The 21397-nt window shown below is 35.7% G+C and overlaps 1 protein-coding gene across 1 annotated transcript in view; it reads left to right on the top strand.

Moving 5' to 3' along the window:
- Positions 1–6094: 6094 nt before the first annotated feature.
- The window catches only part of LOC123539888 (uncharacterized), a 93122-nt gene continuing 77819 nt past the window's right edge, over positions 6095–21397 (top strand). Inside the window, exon 1 of the mRNA XM_053527069.1 lies at positions 6095–6233. Coding sequence (XP_053383044.1) covers positions 6207–6233 — 27 coding nt within the window. The 5' untranslated portion in view covers positions 6095–6206. The remainder of the gene's footprint in view (positions 6234–21397) is intronic.

The following is a 21397-nucleotide window of genomic DNA, read 5'->3' as shown; positions in this document are numbered from 1 at the left end:
AGTAATATAACATGAGTGCAAAATTATTATAACTGTATATGAATAAAGAACAAGATACAATAGTTTCATTGTCAGCCCTCAAGTTACTCTAGATTTTATTTTTTCATTAGAATTTGGTATGTTACATTGCCTAAGGGTCCTCCACTAAGAGTAGTCAAATTAAGCCCCAGAGGTGAAAAGAGGCCACACCCAGGTGGTCCCAAGTTTTACATAGTCTTATATAGAAGAAAACCCTAAAAATCTTCTTGCCCGAAAGTGCAAATATTTACCAAAATTGTTCAAATTATGCCCCTGGGGTGAAAAGAGGCCCTGTCCTGGGGGTCCCAAGTTTCACATAGACTCATATAGGAAATTTTTTTAAAAATATTCTTGTCTGAAAGTTCAAGGCCTAGGCCTTTGATATTTGGTATGAAACATTTCCTATTGGTTCTCTGACAAGATTGTTCAAATTATGCCCCTGGGGTGAAAAGAGGCCCCACCCTGGGGGTCATTTGTATATGAGATGACCCCAAGTAATTAGGGGTCACTAGACTGTGACCTTGACCTACTGAAATACAGCCTCCAAATTTGGATGATATACATGTATATAGTTTGCACACTGATCTTTAGACTGACTTTCAGTGCCCATGAATGTGACTTACTTACCTACTTTCTTAATATTTTAGCATCAGTTTGACATTTGAAACATATAACTCAGGTGAGCGATCCAGGGTCATAATGACCCTCTTGTTTACTTAAAAATTTTGATGGAAATTTTGCATGTAAACATTTTTCTGAGAAACTATTGTTATGAATTGTTTCTCGGTCTTCACAGAACTTAAGCCTCGTGAAATAACCACTGAACAGGATCCTATAACTAAGTTTACAAAATTTTGCCCATATTTCAACTTTTTGCATGGTACAGTTTGACACCAGAGTATACAGAGAAGCCATTTAGTCTGTTACAGTTTGGCAAAAGTGTATATAGAGATAAGTCAGTTTGCTTGGGACAGTTTGGCATGAGAATATGTAGAGACAAGCCAGTTTCCTTGGGACATTTTGGCACAAGAGTATATTATAGAGATAAGCCAGTTTGCTTGGGACAGTTTGGCACAAGAGTATATAGAGATAAGTCAGTTTGCTTGGGACAGTTTGGCATGAGAATATGTAGAGACAAGCCAGTTTCCTTGGGACATTTTGGTACAAGAGTATATTATAGAGATAAGCCAGTTTGCTTGGGACAGTTTGGCATTAGAATATATAGAGATAAGCCACTTTCCTTGGGACAGTTTGGCACAAGAGTATATAGAGATAAGTCAGTTTGCTTGGGACAGTTTGGCATGAGAATATGTAGAGACAAGCCAGTTTCCTTGGGATATTTTGGCACAAGAGTATATATTATAGAGATAAGCCAGTTTGTTTGGGACAGAGTGGCATTAGATTATATAGAGATAAGCCAGTTTTCTTGGGACAGTTTGGCACAAGAATATATAGAGATAAGCCAGTTTGCTTGGGACAGTTTGGCACGAGAATTTATAGAGACAAGCCAGTTTGCTTGGGACCGTTTAGCACGAAAATGTATAGAGACAAGCCAGTTTGCTTGAGACATTTTGGCACAAGAGTATATAGAGATAAGCCAGTTTTCCTGGGACAGTTTGGCATTAGAATATATAGAGATAAGCTAGTTTGCTTGGGACAGTTTGGCACAAGAATTAAAAGAGATAAGCCCGTTTGCTTGGAACATTTTGGCACAAGAGTATATAGAGAAAAGCCAGTTTTCCTGGGACAGTTTGGCATGAAAATATATAAAGATAAGCCAGTTTGGTTGGGACAGTTTGGCATGAAAATATATAAAGATAAGCCAGTTTGGTTGGGACAGTTTGGCATGAAAATATACAGAGACAAGCCAGTTTGCTTGGGACAGTTTGGCACTAGAATATATAGAGACAAGCCAGTTTGCTTTGTACAATTTGATACGAGAATAAATAGAGACAAACTTGTTTGCCTGGGAGAGTTTGGCATGATTATATATAGAGACAACCCTGTTTACCTGTTTCCCTTATACAGTTTGGAATGATTATCTATAGAGACAATCCTGTTTGCCTGGTACATTTTGGCATGGTTATATATAGAAACAAGCCAGTTTGTCAGATACAGTTTGGCACAAGAGTATAATAATAGAGATAAGCTAGTTGCCTCGGAGAGTTTGGTACAAGAATATACAGAAACAAGCCAGTTTGCCTGGGACAGTTTGGCATGATAATATATCGAGATAAACCAGCTTTCCTAGTACAGTTTGGTGTAAGGTTAGGTAGAGACAAGCCATTTTGCCTGGTACAGTTTGGCAAAAGAGTAAATAGGCATAAGCCAGATTGCATGGGACAGTTTGGCACAAGAATATACAGAGAGAAGCCAGTTTGCTTGTGCTTGAGACAGTTTGGCACAAGAGTATGTAGAGATAAGCCGGTTTGCTTGGGACAGATAGGCACGAGAATATTTAGAGACAAGCCAGTTTCCTTTGGACATTTTGGCACAAGAGTAAATAGAGATAAGCCAGTTTGGTTGGAACAGTTTGGCATGAGAATATACAGAGATAAGCCAGTTTGCTTGGGACAGTTTGGCATGAGAATATACAGAGATAAGCCTGTTTGCTTGGGACAGTTTGGCACAAGAATATGTAGAGACAAGCCAGTTTGCTTGGGACAGTTTGGCACAAGAGTATAAAAGATAAGCCGATTTGCTTGGGACAGTTTTGCACGAGAATATATAGAGACAAGGCAGTTTGCTTGGGACAGTTCGGCACAAGAGTATATAGAAAAAAGCCAGTTTGCTAGGGACAGTTTCACACCCGTTAACCGGTTGCGAGCTAAACAGTTCGTGGCGGACAAAACAGTTCTCCGATATTTTTGCCGGCATCTATACTGGGGTAAGTATTTTAGATCCAAGAATCGGTTAGTGCAAGATATGTTAAAGATCTTATTTTCTATAAAAAGTAGCATGAACAAAGAACATGCCATGTGTTTCCCATTTAAAACTAACGTATATTGAGTAAGTTATGGCCAGTTAAAAGTGTGATTTTGTTGAAAAAATACGAAAACGAAAGTTTATCGCAATATATTTAATTCAATTTTCAACATGTGGCCATAGTATTAACGTCAACCTTTAAAATAATGTTTGCCCTGAATATTGTCCAACTTTTAACCGACAAAGCGGAATATTCAACGAGTTATAGACATTCAAATACGACATGGTCTAAAAAAAGTGTTGCGGCATTGCACAGTTCAAAATTATTTGTGCGGCGAGACAGAGCAGTCCTGTGTATTTTTTTATTTTAGTTAAATAAATAGTGTCTAAATAGGGATATCGAGCATGTAACTATTAAAAAGTAATATTTATATTCTGACAACTGCAGATCATTTATTGAATATCTAATAAATTTACATTTTGCAGTAATGGATGCACCGAAATGAAAGCAATAGCTTAATCAATAACTAAATCAATAAGTGTCTTTGCTGACTCACTAGGAACTCTGTAACCTGGCATATTAATCCAATAAGTGATAAAAAATGGAAATATGTGGCAGCTTATTGGATGTTTAAACTAATTGAATTATAAGAATCCTTATATAAGCAAATCCATAGTTCGAACAAAGACCACTCACTTAAATCATTAGGGAGAGCTATACATAAGGAGTGTGAGTTCGAGTTCAAGTCCCCGGATGACACTTACGTCCTCTGTGACTATTTGAAAGAAGACAATGTTACTAAAACCTTTCTTCCTCCCACTGCGATTTGTAGAGAGAAGTTGACAGGTTTTTTGGCTGAGAACAGGGTAGAACCACAAGTTAGGCTCGCCGTTATATAACTGAAATACTACAACAAACGACACTAAACCCTGAACCAACAAACAAACAAGCAGTGTTCGGTATTTAACAAAACTTGAAAATCTATTTCAGATCTCATGTTATAAACTATTTATAGATTGGTTGCATTCAGACCTCGGGCAAATAGTAATGATTATTAACTAACAAGCCCAATTTATTCCGTAAATGTATGCTACTGACCGGCATGGCATTACATGAAAATCCAAAAATTATCCTTTATTTCAAAATATACTTGTAAAATAGTAGCAACTATGGACTGGCGATGTATATAATGAATATACGCGTATTTTACATCAGTGTATGCATAAGAAATGCATAATGTCATCTCCACTGTACTATTAAACATTAGAAATAATCAATCCTTAAACAGACACAATGCACGTTGCTTTACCGGTACCATGGCTATTAAAACTACGCAAATGTCGGTACTAAATCCAAGGTTTACGTTTGTCTAAATTTTCACTCACTGAGACATTGCTGAGCTAGTAACGATTTCTTTTGTCAGCTTACAATGAGTAACGAGCTTGACATCACTATTTATACTATTTATTAAACTAAAATCACAAAAGACACGAGACTGCTCTGTCTCGCCACACAAATAATTTTGAACTGTGCAATGCCGCCACACATTTTTTTCGACCATATCATGTTTGAATGTCTATAACTCATTGAATATTGCGTTTTGTCGGTTAAAAGTTGGACAATATTCAGAGCAAACATTATTTTAAAGGTTAACATTAATAGTGTAGCTGTAAGTTGAAATGTGATTTAAATATATCACGATAAACTTTCGTTTTCGCATTTTTCAACAAGATCACACTTTTAACTGGCCATAACTTACTCAATATATGTTACTTTTAAACGAGAAACATATGGCATGTTCTTTGTTCATGCTACTTTTTATAGAAATAAAGATCTTTAACATATTTTGCACCAACCGATTCCAGGATCGAAAATACTTACCCCAATATAGATGCCGGCAAAAATATCGGAGAACTGTTTTGTCCGCCACAAACTGTTTTGCTCGCAACCGGTTAACGGGTGTGAGTTTGGCTGTAGAATATATAGAGACAAGACAGTTTGCTTGGAACAGTTTGGCACAAGAGTATATAGAGATAAGCCAGTTTGCTTTGGACAGTTTGGCACGAGAATATATAAAGACGAGTCAGTTTGCTTTGGGCAGTTTGGCACGAGAATATATAGAGATAAGCCAGTTTGCCTGGGACAATTTGGCACAAGAGTACATAGAGATAAGCCAGTCTGCTTGGGACAGTTTGGCACGAGAATATATAGAAACAAGTCAGTTTGCTTTGGACAATCTGGCACAAGGGTATTTAGAGACAAGCCAGTTCGCTTGGGACATTTGGCACAAGAGTATATAGAGAAAAGCCAGTTTTCCTGGGACAGTTTGGCATGAGAATATATAGAGATAAACCAATTTGCTTGGGACAGTTTGGCACGAGAATATATAGAGACAAGCCAGTTTGCTTGGGACATTTTGGCACAAGAATATATAGATCGAGATAAGCTAGTTTGCTTTGGGACAGAAACTTGGGGAATAGTAACATTACAGATTCAAGCATTCTCATTTTTACTCTTCTTTATTGCATTTAAAAATCTTCCTGAAAGCATATTGCAGGATCGTGCTTGGCGATTTTGTAGCCTTTTTCATGAAATAATAGCCGTAGAGACCTTTCAGATTGACCAACCCACGCTAATTTTCGGTAGGTACCGTACACAGGGGAAATCGCTCAGTTCACATATTTCCATTTCTTAAACCACCGACGACAATGAAAAAAAATGCTTCCCTCTCACAAAGTCCTCGCACTTTCACCTTAGACACTATTTGTAAAAATAATTAGCCTGAATCGAGTGCCGTATACCGAAAAGTCACGTGGGTTGATTGCGGTCTCAAACATTATTTTATGTATTAAGACTGATTTTCTTTAATCATTTGCTAATTATAGTATGTTAATGAGAATGTCTGAAAACAAAGAACGATTAAAATGAATTAGTTGGAAAATGCTGCGGCCGATGAACTAATAAATCAAATAATTTTGAGGTTTTGTGCATTTGGTGTTTAGGTCCCCCAAAGAAGAACCTCAATAGTCTGTGCGAAAATATTCGAGATATCCCAAATATGTAGAATGCAAAACTGGTCACGATTGGATACACATGTTTGTATTGCGGATTTTGATTGGAAATCGGGATCTGTCACATTTGTTTACATAATAAGGACATGTACACAGGGAGGATGTAATTCTACGTAAGAAGGTGCCTAAAGAACGGATTATATGAAAGAAACTACGATAACAAAATAGCGTTGGACTGAAATAGACACACAATGGACAAAAGACACAAGGAAGGCGAGGTAAGGTTACCATTTATTGCACTTCAGCTTTTCAGGTTATAAATTATTTTGCTATAATTTCGGATGGAGTCAGCTGGCAGGTTGCTGCACTATTATTCTGAGTTATCTATCTTTTCATACTGCTTAACCCCCTTTGGGTAAACTAGCAGGTGTGTATCAAGTGCAAGAATAAAAGTAATTTACATTAAATTTACATTTTACATTTACAGTTTTGATGGGAGTTTAAGGTTTAGGCAAAGCCTCTTGTGTCCCATGTCTCTTAGTTACATATATTCCAGTGGTGATCTAATCTTTTTTTGAATGTTTCAACTGTCTGAGCACTTACAACCCTTTCGGGCAATGCATTCCATACATTTACTATTCTGATGGAGAAAAAAAATTTCCGAAGAAGGAGTCCTTTCTTAAGAGTTGTTTATAGAGCTTGAGTGAATGTCCTCTGGTAGATGAAATATCTGATAACTTGAAAAACTTGACAGGATAAGAATTGTATTTACGGTTTACCAGTTAAAAACTTACAGGTTTCAATCAAGTCACCTCTTAAACGCCTTTCTTTCAAACTGTACATATTCAAAAGATCTAAACGTTCTTCATAATTTAAATCCGCCAACTCGGGCACTAACCTTGTTGCATATTTCTGTACTCCCTCAAGACATTCAATATCTTTCACAAAGTAGGGATTCCATGATTGTACAGCATATTCCATTAATGGTCTAACATTTGTTGGATAAATGACCTTAAAACTGTTCACATCAATATGTTTGAAAATCCGTCTAAGTAAACCTAATCGTCTTAATGCTTGCTTGGCAACTTTTGCACATGGTTCACTTGGTTTACAGTCTTCAGTTATCATAACCCCTAGATCAGATTCTTTTTCAGAAGAAGATATTTCAACATTATTTAAAAAGTATGACTTCCTTGGGTTATTAAAATCAAAATATATTGTTTTGCATTTTTGTTCATTAAATTTCAGAAGCCAAGTTTCTGACCATTTACTTAGTATATTAGAACTACTAGTCAACTAGTACAGTGCTTTAGGGTATAGCAGATAGCTCACTAATTTTTCCTGCATTCTGGACAATTCAAAAAAATGAAAATAGTAGTTCTTTTTCAGTAACATCTATTCTTCTTAAAACATTCAGCTGTTCATAGAAATTCATGTGTTTTTTCTCTCCAAGACATTGTTTACATATGAGCTGATTTAGGGTGTACAGGATAGTTTTGGTCATTTTTTTCCATTATTAGTTTAAAATCCACATCTTAACAAACTTTCCAAGATTTCTTTACTATAAATCGGAATAATAATGTATTTATTTCAAAAATATTCAGCTTTTTAAATTTCTATCAAATACTTTTCATTCACTCACGTTTTTTACATATACACTGATTTAGTCTATAGGGGATAGCTTTATTTTACGTTTGATGACATATGAAAAATAACACAACAAGCAAATATTTAAAATGTATGTCAAAATGTCTGTTTACATGCCAGTAAAAGAATGATATGAAAAATTATACAATAATTCAAGTCTAAATATAAAATTTATCAATCTATCCTCTATACCCTAAAATCTGCTATACCCTAAAGCACTGTAATTCAGAAAACTATTAATGACAGATCATACTATTACGACTGACTGATTATATTTTGCGAATTTATCACATGTGCTTATCATATGAATTGATATGTTGTATATACTGTTAACCAGAAAGTAGTACCCAAAGGTGTTTATATGAAGGAAGTGTAATGTTATCCGAAAGTGAGTAATTTTAGTTGGAGAAGTGGGGAGTTGGAAGTAATGAACTTATTCATTAAGAAATCGATAAACAGACGGCTAGAAAATTCCCCGAGAACTTGGTAGAAATATGTATAAAATGGGTCTGAAAGGTATATTCAACTTAGGGCTGTGAAAAATGACAGGAATATTATTCAGCATGTGAAGTTTTGCACCTACTGGGCTTTGTTAAGAGTTTTAAGCACTTCTGTGTGTTTTTCACTAAGTCAATGACCAGAATTCCAGTCTGACTCAGGGAAATCCTAAACACCAAGTGCACAACGTCATATACTATATATAACAATACCCTAATGTTTTATTACTCTAAGCTTAGTACTATTAAGACACATGTGAACTTTAATGCTCTTTTATGCATATTTTTGACTAAGTCAAGGGCCATAACTCTGGTCTGGCTAAGTGATAAGTTTGTGTTGCATGTTTATCAGATATCTTAAAAGTATTTCACCTAGAGTCATGAAAACATGTTGAAATATTATTCAGCATGTGAATTTAGAGACCTGAGTTAGCTTTTAAGGTGAGCCATTGTGACTGGTCATTGTCCGTGGTCCGTCAACACAATTGGCCTTGTGAACACTCTAGAGGCCACAGTTGTGACCCAATCTTTGTGAAACTTGGTCAGAATGTTGGTCTTGATGATCTCTAGGTCAAGTTTGAAACTGGGTCATGTTGGGTCAAATTTAACTAGGTCAGTAGGCCAGATCAAAGGAAAGTCTTCAGTGTTAACACTCTAGAGTCCACAGTTTAAGTTTGAAACTCATGAGAGTTGGTCAGAATGTTCTTGATGACCTCTATGTCAAGTTCGAATCTCAGCTCATGTAGGGTCAAAAACTAGGTCACCCGGTCAAAAGACTCAAATCAAAGGAAAAACTTGTTAACACGCTAGAGGCCAGTATTTATGACCTTATCTTCATGAAACTTAGTCAGAATGTTTATCTTGATGATCTTTAGGCCAAGTTTGAATCTGGCTCATGTGGGGTCAAAAACTAGGTCTCTAGGCTAGATCTAAGGAAAATCTTGTTAACACTCAAGGGACCACATTTTAAGTTTGAAACTCATGAGAATTGGTCAGAATGTTAACCGTTTGTCGGTCAAGTTTGAATATGGGTCATCAGGGGTGAAAAACTAGATCATTCTATCTTTATAAAACCTGGTCAGATTGTTTGTTATCATGAAGTCTTGGATGATTTCGAATCTTGGTCATGTGGGGTCAAAAACTAGGCACTAGGTCAAATCAGAGGAAAAGCTTGTTTACACTCTAGAAGTGACTTTTTTGCTCCAGTCTTCCCAAAACTTTGTCAGAATGTTCGTTTACATGAAATCTTGGATGCTTTCAACATAGGACCCAGCAATAAAAGCATGGGCTTTCTGTTTTTTGCGTAAAGAAATTTCTGATTTCAAATACGTAAGGCGGAAATCTTCTGGAAGATCGGTAAACGAACCTAACATTGTTGCGGAAGCCATTTTGTAAATAATGTCGGAGTTGATAAGAGTAGCGTCCCTTGATTTCGGTAGGCGTGGTTAACTTCTCGCTGTTGTAAGGTCAATTCTAATCTGGGTAATATGGGGTCAACAAGAGCTGTCAGTTGACAGCGGGCTCGACTATTCTCAGTGCTTGATAGTATAATATAAGCTATGAGTAAAACTTTAATGTTACAATAAGCATATTCTAAGTTGAAAAGGGGCCATAATTCAGTCAAAATGCTTGATAGAGTTGCCTCCTCCTTTTTACAGACTGGGGTCATGATGGTAAACAAGTATGCAAAATATGAAAGCAATATCTCAATGGACTTTGAAAATATTTGGGGTGGTATGCAAACTTTAACATTTGTTTGATGCTTACGCTCACGCCAACACCGGGGCAAGTAGGATAGCTCCCCTATTCTTCAAATAGTCGAGCTAAAAACTAGGTCACTAGGTTAAATCAAAGAGAATACTTTTTTACACTCAAGTGACCACATTTTTGGTCCAGTGGTCAGAAAATGGTCAGAATATTTGTCTCCATGAAATCACTAGGTCAGATATTTGTCTCCATGAAATCACTAGGTCAAACGTTTGTTTTTATATCACTCCACAAGACCCGAGTTATGGCCCTTGACTTAAGTAAAAGGTATGCATTTTAATAAGGGCATAAAAGTTTGTGTCCCCTATATCTCAAAATGTACTTGACATAGAGTCATAAAACATAAGAAGATTGTGATATAGCATACAAAGTTGTGAACCTGTTTTTTTTTTTTGGGGGGGGGGGGTTTACTCATCTAGACCAGAGTTATTGTCTTTGATTTAGTGAAAAATTCACATTAAGTGCTTAAAAGTTTGTGTTGCATATACATGTATCTTAAAAATATTTCACCTAGGGTCATGAAACCATGTTCAGAGACTTGTGTCCAAAGGACACACATGTAGTTTAAATATGGACCTATCTCTTAATTTGATATATGTTCACCAAACTTGATCAGAAGCTTGATCAAAAGCTATAAGTCAGGTGAGCAACTTACATGTATTCCTTTATGGTTCTCTTGTTACACTAAAAAGTTGTTTTTACTACCAGATGAGGTTTGGTTCAAATTTTAATCAGATGATCAAAATTTTTTTTGACATTTTCTCACTGTATGCTAAAGAACTCTTATATATAATGATGACTGAACAAGATTAAATTGCCAAGAAAGAAAGGAGATCATCATTGTGTCTTAGAACTTGGTCAGTGCCCTCTGTTTGTGATGGGTTCAGAGTCTTTAAATGACATTCAGTGATATCTGATACAGTTGCAGTCACAATGCATATTTATGGCTTTATATGTATGAAACTAATTTGTATAACCGACTTGCCCTGTAGAAATTTAGGAGATACTTATAAGGATAATGAACCATTATGCATTCATTATTAGCTTGTGGCTCAGTTTATTTAACAAAAGATTTTCTTTTGTGTGTAAAATGAACCTTTCATAAATAACAGCCTGGTCCGAAAAAAAGACTTGATGTCATTATGTATTATAGCAACTGCTAAATTTCTAAGACAATTTAAGGTAAGATAAGTGTCTTTGTGTTTCTGGATTAATATATGTTGCTTTTTCCAGGTATATATATTCTTTTTGACTTACAGACACTTAATTTTTGTTTTCAGTACCAGTTAAACAGTTTGAAAGGATTATTTTTTAAGGAAAGTATTGTGAAAACCTTACAGTAATGTAAAGTAGTGGGCCTTTAAAGCATTTGAATACATCCCATACTCATGCTTATTAAAAATAAATAAAATAACAGATACAGTTTTTAAACTGGAATTTTGAAGTAAAAGAGAAAATGTTATATCAGAGAGTATATTGGAATTACAAAGTTGAGATGTAACCATTTTCTTGATACATGTATCTTTTTCAGTAGTGGTTTTATTTAAGAAATTCTGCCACTTGTATCAGATTAAAAATAAAATCAACTTATTGTTAGGCATTCCTTTCTCTTTAAGAACTCTTGCATAGTTGTTAAAATACTTCAGGTCAAAGTCCATAATGGGATTTCATTCACATACTTTTTTTATGCCCCCGAAGGGAGGCATATAGTTTTTGAACCGTCTGTCCGTCTGTCCGCAATTTTCGTGTCCGGTCCATATCTTTGTCATCCATGGATGGATTTTCAAATAACTTGGCATGAATGTGTACCACAGTAAGACGACGTGTCGCGCACAAGACCCAGGTCTGTAGCTCAAAGGTCAAGGTCACACTTAGATGTTTAAGGTCATTTTTCATGATAGTGCATTGATGGGTGTGTCCGGTCCATATCTTTGTCATCCATGGATGGATTTTCAAGTAACTATGCATAAATGTGTGGCACAGTAAGACGACGTGTCGCGCGCAAGACCCAGGTCTGTAGCTCAAAGGTCAAGGTCACACTTAGACGTTAAAGGTCATATTTCATGATAGTGCAATGATGGGCGTGTCTGGTCCATATCTTTGTCATTCATGCATGGATTTTAAAATTATTGGGCATGAATGTGTACCACAGTAAGACGACATGTCGCGTGCAAGACCCAGGTCCGTAGCTCAAAGGTCAAGGTCACACTTAGACGTTAAAGGTCATATTTCATGATAGTGCAATGATGGGCATGTCCGGTCCATATCTTTGTCATTCATGCATGGATTTTAAAATAACTACGCATGAATGTGTGGCACAGTAAGACGACATGTTGCGCGCAAGACCCAGGTCCGTAGGTCAAAGGTCCTAAACTCTTACATCGGCCATAACTATTCATTCAAAGTGCCATCGGGGGCATGTGTCATCCTATGGAGACAGCTCTTGTTTAATTAGTCTAAAGCATCCTTGCGTAGACCTGACCTTTTCCTGTCTGACTGCATTTAAAGGCCACCGAAGCTTAAAAGTGCTGTAAGTGGCTTCTCATGAACTGCTTTGTAGATCTCCTCAAGTTTGTTAAAATGGTTCCACTTGAATGACTTAGTGAGAGTTCATCAGAGATTAAAATAGAAAAACACTTAAAGCTCTTTTTATGAACTACTATGAGGGCTTCTAAAGTTCTTTCTATTTGTTTGTTTGTTTGATTTGGGTTTAACGCCCCTTTTCAACAGTATTTCAGTTATGTAACAATGAGCAGTTAACCTATCCAGTGTTCCTGGATTCTGTACCAGTACAAACTTGTTCTCCACAAGTAACTGCCAACTTCCCCACATGAATCAGAGGTGGAGGACAAATGATGTCCGACACAGTGTCTTTTATCAAATCGTCATGAAGAACGTGAGCTCTGCCCAAGGATGGAATTCACAACCCTACGATCCTTAGGTCTGCGCTCTCCCTATTGAGCTAAGCAGGCAGACTATATTTAACTCTGGTGGCAGAAGTTTAAGAACATTTTCACAAACTTGAAACAGATGCTTCAGACCATGTTTGGTTGCAAAATCTCCACATGAAATCTTCATGGATCTTGACCAGACTTGAATTTTTGTGCCCCCAGTATGAGAGGTGGGGGCATATAGATTTGGTCTTGTCATGCGCGCATGCATCCGTCCGAAAAAAGTTTATGACACACCTAGCTCAAAAAGTATTTCATATAAATTGATGAAACCTTGCATGAATCTTTATCATGATATGAACTTGTGCACCTCCTATTTTTCGTCTGGCTTTGCCTTTTTCTAGAGTTATGGCCCCTGAAATAGTCAAAAATGCACATTTTCACCTTGTGACATGCCTAGCTCAAAAAGTATTTGATATTAATTGATGAAACTTTGCTTGAGTCATAATCATGATATGAACTTGCACACCTTCTATTTTTTGTCTGGCTCCGCCCCCTATTTCCAGAGTTATGGCCATTGAAATAGTAATGAATGCACATTTTCAACTCATGACATGCCTAGCTCAAAAAGTATTTGATTTAAATTGATGAAACCTTGCATTCATGAGTGACAGAGTCTTTATCATGATATGATCTTGTGCACCTCCTATTTTTCGTCTGGCTTTGCCACCTTTTTCTAGAGTTATGGCCCCTGAAGTAGTCAAAAATGCACATTTTCACCTTGTGATGCACCTAGCTCCAAAAATATTACATATAAATGGATGAAACCTTGCATGAGTCTTTATCATGATATGGTCTTGCACACCTCCTATTTTTATCTGGCTCCACCCCCGTTTTCCATAGTTATGGCCCCTGAAATAGTCAAAATGCACATTTTCACCTTGTGATGCTCTTAGCTCAAAAATATTTTATATATTAATTTGATGAAAACTTGCAGTAGTTTTATCATGATATAATCTTGTGCACCTCCTATTTTTCGTCTGGCTCCACCCCCTATTTCTAAAGTTATGGCCCCTGAAATAGTAAAAAATGCACATTTTCACCTAATGACATGCCTAACTCAAAAAGTATTTGATGTAAATTCATGAAACCTTGCAAGAGTCTTTATCATGATTTGACCTTGCACACGTGGCATTCTTCCTGAGATTTTATCACTAATTACAGAGTTATGGTCCTTGAAATAGCCAAAATAGTGGATTTTTGTTTGTTTGTGGTGCTTATTGCTAAAAAAGTACATGGCCCAGAATAATGAATCCTTGATATAAAATGTTTGTTGAGGCTATACCCCCTTAGGACTGCAAACATTTGAATTATTGCCCCTTATTTGTGACAAATATACCAGTGGGGGGCACACCCTGTGTCCTACAGACACATTTTAGCTAGAAAGTGAAGGATCTTGGTAAGAACAAGGATCTTCTTTAAACCATGAAAAATTGTGATGTTGTTGTATTGAAATCTTGTGATCAAAAATCATTAAAATCCATTTGGGAAATCATTTCAAGAAGAAAGTAATCTTAAAAAAGAATGAAAGGGTGTTATTTAAAATGTAGTAATAAAAAACAATGTTTGATTTTATGATTGTTAGATTTTAAGTTTAAAGGAAGTATTTTGATGTCTGTTGTAGGAATCTTATAGTATGGTTGTGAACATTTAATGAAGTTTGCTTAAGAATAGTATTACACTATATAGATATATGTTCAAAGGTGCTTTACACAGTGATTGTTTTTCGTTTTCAAAACAACCTGTGGCTTTCTTAAGTGGAAAATATAGCACAATAAACCCCTACAAGGGGAAAATAGTCCAACTGGTTCTTTAATATGTCAACATGTAGCACCAGTCATAACACATGAAGCTGTCTTTCCGGGGAAAAAACCAGTATTGGCCTCATAGTTCGGTGGGAGATACTCAAGAGCATCTCTGAAATTTCCATAGCCTGCAACGGGATTAAAATCCAAGATGTCTAGATAGACAGGGAAGAGTTTTACAACTAGACCACCATGCCACCAAACTAAGAACATGCCTGAAGATTGACAGTAAACAACAGCCTCTAAAATACTAAAATTATAATTTGTATGATCAGATATCATAAATTGATATTTTATAAGTTTAAAGACTTATAAAAAGTACAGGTATATTCATTCAGTTTTGTATTGGATATTTACTGTGTGACTAACACAGTAGAAAATTTTTTCAACATATTTTACAGATTTCTTTGGTGTTCAGCTTCTTGTTTATCATTAATACATATGAGCCACTGAATCACTTTGATTTTACTGTTTAAGTATTTACATTAATTATTTTGTTAACAAAAAGTAAAAGTAGTAAATAAATCATAAAAAGTATAATTATTTTGAGTTAAATATTTGCAAAGTTATCTATGCAGTTTTTGCACATCATACTCCGTGTGCTATTTAATAAATGCACTACTTTTGGTAAATTAAGTAGAACACCATTGTCATTTAAGGTATTAGGCCCATAATAGGGTACCTCCTTTTTGAAGAGTATTCAATTCTTACCATAAACCTACTTTGACTGCAATTTTCAGGGGTGCGTAGGTTCAAGCCCCACTGAGACCAAATTTTTTTTCCCTTATTTTCCTTTTTTTCTTGTAAGTTTTTACTTCTTTCAAGGCTTGTATTTGATTTATTGTACAGAAGTGGGAAAAAAAATCATTTGATATGCGATTTCTTGCTATTCAAAGTGAATTTACCTCTGAAACAAAAGGGGTAGAGTTAGACATCTTTAAAAATAATGAGTTACATGCGGTAAAAGTTCTCTATTTTGCCTTTATTCTTTATATTACACATTGTGGAAGAAATGTAGGTAGGTTTTACTTCTGCCCCAAGGTTATTTTTGAATGAAGTGAGCAAAATTCAAAACAGACCCCCAGGATGCGACCTTCATTTTTCAATATTGGAGTTGGAATTCTGTCTGATTAAATCCGTTTACTCCAGGCACCCTAGAAAAAATGATAAAGAAAGTTTTTATTTTAAGTTTTATGATTGTTTACCAATAGTTTGATGTTTCTTTCATAAAAAATAATAGAATAATGAATTCTCTACAAACGTTTTGGATAAAGGCCACCACTTTGAAATCTGTCTCTACTTGAGCTTTAGGAAATACCATAAATTGCACAAAATTTATAAAAAACGGCACGGTAAAAGTTTTTAAAAATTTGCATATAAGTGCCAAGCACGGTCAACTGTAAGAATATACCAAGCAAATGCCGTTTTTTAGATATTACTATTAAGGGCCTGATACCTTAAAATGACAATTGATCATTTACAATGCTAGCCTGGAGTCTATCTTGTAGATTCAATACTTTTCCTGTACCTTAGAGGGAAAATGTGACAACCAGTTTTCATCATTTCCAACAGCTTTATGCCTGGTTTTCTTCTTTATTTAATCAATCAATCAAATTACTGCCTAAGCAAGGGAACTATGTACAATGTTATTTATTAGAACTTAGCTTTCTCCAGCTTTTCTTCTGTTATTGAAATTGAACACTCTTAAATCAATACCACAGTGTATTAACGTACTTAAATAAGACGGAAGGTTCACATATGAAACGGAAAAAATGCCATGTGCATTATGGTGTGTTGTTTCATCTGTTCTTTTCATTGTCAAATGATTGTAATATTTAAGTATTACTACTTCTAATACCAACTACAGCGTACTCTTTTTTTATGCACGGTACCTTTTGATAAAACCAATGAAAAAAATTATGATTTTGCCTCCCAAATGGGAAACAAGTTACTATATTTAGTAACAAATTACCGATTCGGGAAGTAGGGAAAAGTCATAAATTGATTTCCCAAACAGGAAGTTTCCGCTACTGTTCTTAAGGTGGTTATAGTAAGTATGCCTAAGTGCTGTAAGCATTATAGTTTTAGTTTTTCATATCTTTTACAAATTTCAGCTTAATTTCTTTTTAATAGTTGTCTGTTTAATTGAGGAAACCTCTGATAAATGTTGGAACTGTGATACACAGTGAATACATGAGCCTAGATTTTCTCCCCATAAACTTGGCAATTTGCTTTGTTTTAAATATCATAATATTAGCTTTTTATAATTTGATTAATGATACAGTTGAATGAGAAAATACATGTATTTTAGGATACTGTAATTAGGTCTCAAGGGATAAGGCCTTGTGAAAGTAACAGTTAGGTTCTCAGGACTGTTTGTCAAAATACTTTTTACTTGTCAAATAAAAATAAAGCAGCTTGGGTTTTATTTTGTGAAAATATTGATAATGGAAAATTCCAAAAGTTAAAATTAAGTTATCTGTTGCATGACTTGTTGGCACATTTTGAACCCATTGCACAAAATTTTATTAGATTGGTCATAAGAAGGATGTTTACAACCCTATTTTTATAGGGAATAACATAAAATATATTCCATGTCTGAAATTTGAACTGAAATTTGGGCAGAACTGACTTACCTCTTAGATAGCTAAACTGTTATAAATTACATTTGTTGGAAATATTAAGAAATAAAAATATATTGCACAAAATGACTTGCATTAAAAGTTGCAGATTCCGTTAAAACAACTGAATCAGATAACTTAATTATGAAATTGTTTGTTGGAATAGACCCCCAGATGTGTAGAATTAAACGAGTTTTTGTAAAGTTTAGAGACAGAAATCTGAATAAAATAACACAGAAGGCAATAAAACAGAAATTTGTTAAGTTTCATCAAGAAATCAAAGTAGTTTAATGATATGTTTAAGAATTTAACCAAGATTAAAAAGTAAAAAGGACCTTGCCTTTGTTTCTTCTGTTGCAGAAGTAATTGTTTTACATAACATGACAACTGATGACGCTTCTAAACCAATTTTAGCGCGACATTCGTGATTTTTACGCAAGATTCCCGCGATATTGTGGCCTCAGCAGAACACTGCAAATTGAATGATGGATCAGTCCATTTTTAGCTCACCTGAACACGAAGTACTCAAAGGAGAGCTTTTGTGATCACCCTGTGTCCGTTGTCAGTTGTCGTCCGTCCTCATCAGTTTGACTGTTAACACTCTAGAGGTCACATTTTTGGCCCAATCTTAATGAAACTTGGTCAGAATGTTACCCTCAATAAAATCTTGGACTAGTTCGATATTGGGTCATCTGGGGTCAAAAACTAGGTCACCAGGTCAAATCAGAGGGGAAGCTTGTAAACACTCTAGAGGTCACAATTTTGGCCCAATCTTAATGAATCTTGATCAGAGTGTTATCCTCAATAAAATCTTGGACGAATTCGATATTGGGTCATCTGGGGTCTAAAACTAGGTCACCAGGTCAAATCAAAGGAAAAGCTTGTTAACACTCTAGAGGTCACATTTTTTGGCCCAATCTTAATGAAACTTGGTCAGAATGTTACCCTTAATAAAATCTTGGTCGAGTTCGATATTGGGTTATCTGGGGTCAAAAACTAGGTCACCAGGTCAAATCAAAGGAAAAGCTTGTTAACACTGTAGAGGCCGCATTTATGACATATCTTAATGAAACTTGGTCAGAATGTTAATCTTGATGATCTTTAGGTCAAGTTTAAATCTGGGTCAGGTGGGGTCAAAAGCTAGGTAACTAGGTTAGTTCAAAGGAAAAGCTTGTTAACACTCCAGAGCACTGGCGCCAGATCAGAAAGAAAATGCCTCTGTACATATTATACCCTACCCCTAGGTATTCTATAAGAACCATGGTCGTGAACGGGAAAATATACTAACCCATTTCAATCGCGTATTTCATACCTAAAACACGCAGTTCAGTAAATGTGTACTATTTATATTAAACAAGTGGTAATTTATCTTCCATTGTGTACCGGTCACATTTCTTCAATACTTCTTATCTTAGAAAAACAACGTGTAGTTTACTGTTTTTCAACGTTACACAAAAAAACTTGCTTGAACTTCCCTGGTGAAGTTCCGTTCTAGATTACAAAACCATTCTGATTGGCTGATGTGAAAATGTATGTCAGTCGTCATTTTACTACACGTGTACGCTAAAATGTTTATATGCAGTATAAATGTGCAAAATGAATTAAATAAACAGAATAGATGTATACCAATGTATGATTTCAAATTCAAAATCATATACAAGATGAATTTCATTCATCATTTCGAGTCTTATCGTAAAACTGTGAATATATTGCATTCTGTTTTTGTATGTTTACATTTCGCTTAACATGTGCACACTGCCGTGACCTCTAGACCGGATGTTCATTAGGGGAGTTCACGCAAGTTTTTTCTGTAACGTTGACTAAAGCATAAAATATATGGAGCATCTCTGCAATATGGAATATTGAGACAATGTGACTGGTGCACGATGGAAGATAAATTATCGCTTGTTTAATATCAATAGTACACATTTACTGAACTGCGTGTTTTAGGTATGAAATACGCGATTGAAATGGGTTAGTATATTTTCCCGTTCACGACCATGGTTCTTATAGAATACCTAGGGGTAGGGTATAACATGTACAGAGGCATTTTCTTTCTGATCTGGCGCCAGTGCTCCAGAGGCCACATTTATGACTGTATCTTCATGAAACTTATTCAGAATGTTAAACTTGATGATCTTTAGGTCAAGTTCGAATCTGGCTCATGTCGGTTCAAAAACTAGGTCACGGGGTCAAATCAAAGGAATAGCTAGTTAACACTTTAGAGGCCACATTTATGACCATATCTTAATGAAACTTGGTCAGAATGTTGATCTTGATGATCTTTAGGTCAATAGGTCAGGTGAGCGATACAGGGCCTTCATTGCCCTCTTGCTGAAATTTAGCAGGCTAAAGGTTAATCTGTTGAAAGGAGTAAATTGTACAATACAGTAATACTTCTCATTTCTTAAAGACAATTTAGACAATTTTTGATGTATGTTAATGACATGAGAAACAACTATTATTTTTTTATCTAATATATTTGCAGTTTCACTGAGCCTGTAGACATCATTGTCAATTTGGTGTTTTTTGATAGACATTGTATTAGCTTAAGCTGTTTTGTTTAGGAAATAATAATTGCCTAATATGCATGCTGGTTTTGAATTAGTGAATCACTTTGTAAACAAATATAGTGCTTGAAATAAAACTATTGTCAATATATTCACATCTACAGTACCACGAAAAAGATACATTATAATTATGGTTAGGTCTTCGCATAATGGAGGATTAAAGGCTATTCTCTTTGCTTATACTGTGAAATCATTAATATTCGTAGGGGACTAATTTTTGTGGATTTCTTGGTTGAGTCAATCCACGAAATTTAATGTCAACGAACAAGTAAAATTCCCATTCATTTTATATGCAAAAGTTGAAATCCACAAATTCATATCCCCACGAAATGGCTGTTTTGATCAAAACCACGAAATTTCATGCCCTCGAAATTAAATGATTGTACAGTATTGGAACCATTGAATATTAATTTAAATTCAGACTACCTTGTAGAACAATGGTGCCATGAATTATTGATACTTCCTCACTTGGTAGGTGTCAGCTCACAAATGAGTCTTGAAACTTGGAATATTGAATAGGAAATTGAATACTTAGCAATGGGAATACAAACATTTATGAGGTGGCGATATTAAAAGTGACCATCTGGTTAAATTCCATTGAAATTTTCATTTTTACTGATTCTTTGTAAAATGTTGCCATTTAATGTGACCATTCATATTTAACAGTTTTTCATAATCTTGACAGTCACTATCAGCAATTGCCTTACTTGCCCCTGGTTAATTTGTTACTAAAGTAAGACAATGCTGAAAACTTTTTTTTTAAGTTCTCAGTTAATTTAATTACTGATATAGGCTGTACCCACATGATGAAATATAATTCTGTAAAATGATCCCTTTTGAACTGACCATTCATTTTTTAAAAACATATTGATCATTGATAGATTTTTGCAGCATGCCTGACTGTGGCACCAAGTCTTGTTGACTGGAAATATGTCTTGTTGATTGTGGCAGCATGTCTCATAGACTGTGGCAGCATTTTTATACGCCCGTTTGAAAAACGGGACGTATTATGGGAATGCCCCTTGCGGGCAGGCGGGCGGGCGGGCGGGCGGGTGGGTGGGCGGCGTCCACAGACTTTGTCCGGAGCATATCTTCTACATGCATGGAGGGATTTTGATGAAACTTGGCACAGTTGTTCACCATCATGAGACGGAGTGTCATGCGCAAGAACCAGGTCCCTAGGTCTAAGGTCAAGGTCACACTTAGAGGTCAAAGGTCAAATTCAAGAATGACTTTGTCCTGAGCATATCTTCTTCATGCATGGAGGGATTTTGATGAAAGTTGGCACAGTTGTTCATCATCATGAGACGGAGTGTCATGCGCAAGAACCAGGTCCCTAGGTCTAAGGTCAAGGTCACACTTAGAGGTCAAAGGACACAAGAAAGAAAACTTTGTCCGGAGCATATCTTCTTCATGCATAGAGGGATTTTGATATAACTTGGCACAAATGTTCACCACCACGAGGCGGAGTGTCATGCGCAAGAACCAGGTCCCTAGGTCTAAGGTCAAGGTCACACTTAGAGGCCAAAGGTCAGATACAAGAATGACTTTGTCCGAAGCATTTCTTCTTCATGCATAGAGGGA

This window comes from Mercenaria mercenaria, chromosome 16, assembly GCF_021730395.1.
Source record: "Mercenaria mercenaria strain notata chromosome 16, MADL_Memer_1, whole genome shotgun sequence".
NCBI lineage: Eukaryota > Metazoa > Mollusca > Bivalvia > Venerida > Veneridae > Mercenaria > Mercenaria mercenaria.
Note: the sequence above shows the minus strand (reverse complement) of the source record. Positions and strands in the feature narration are given on the sequence as shown.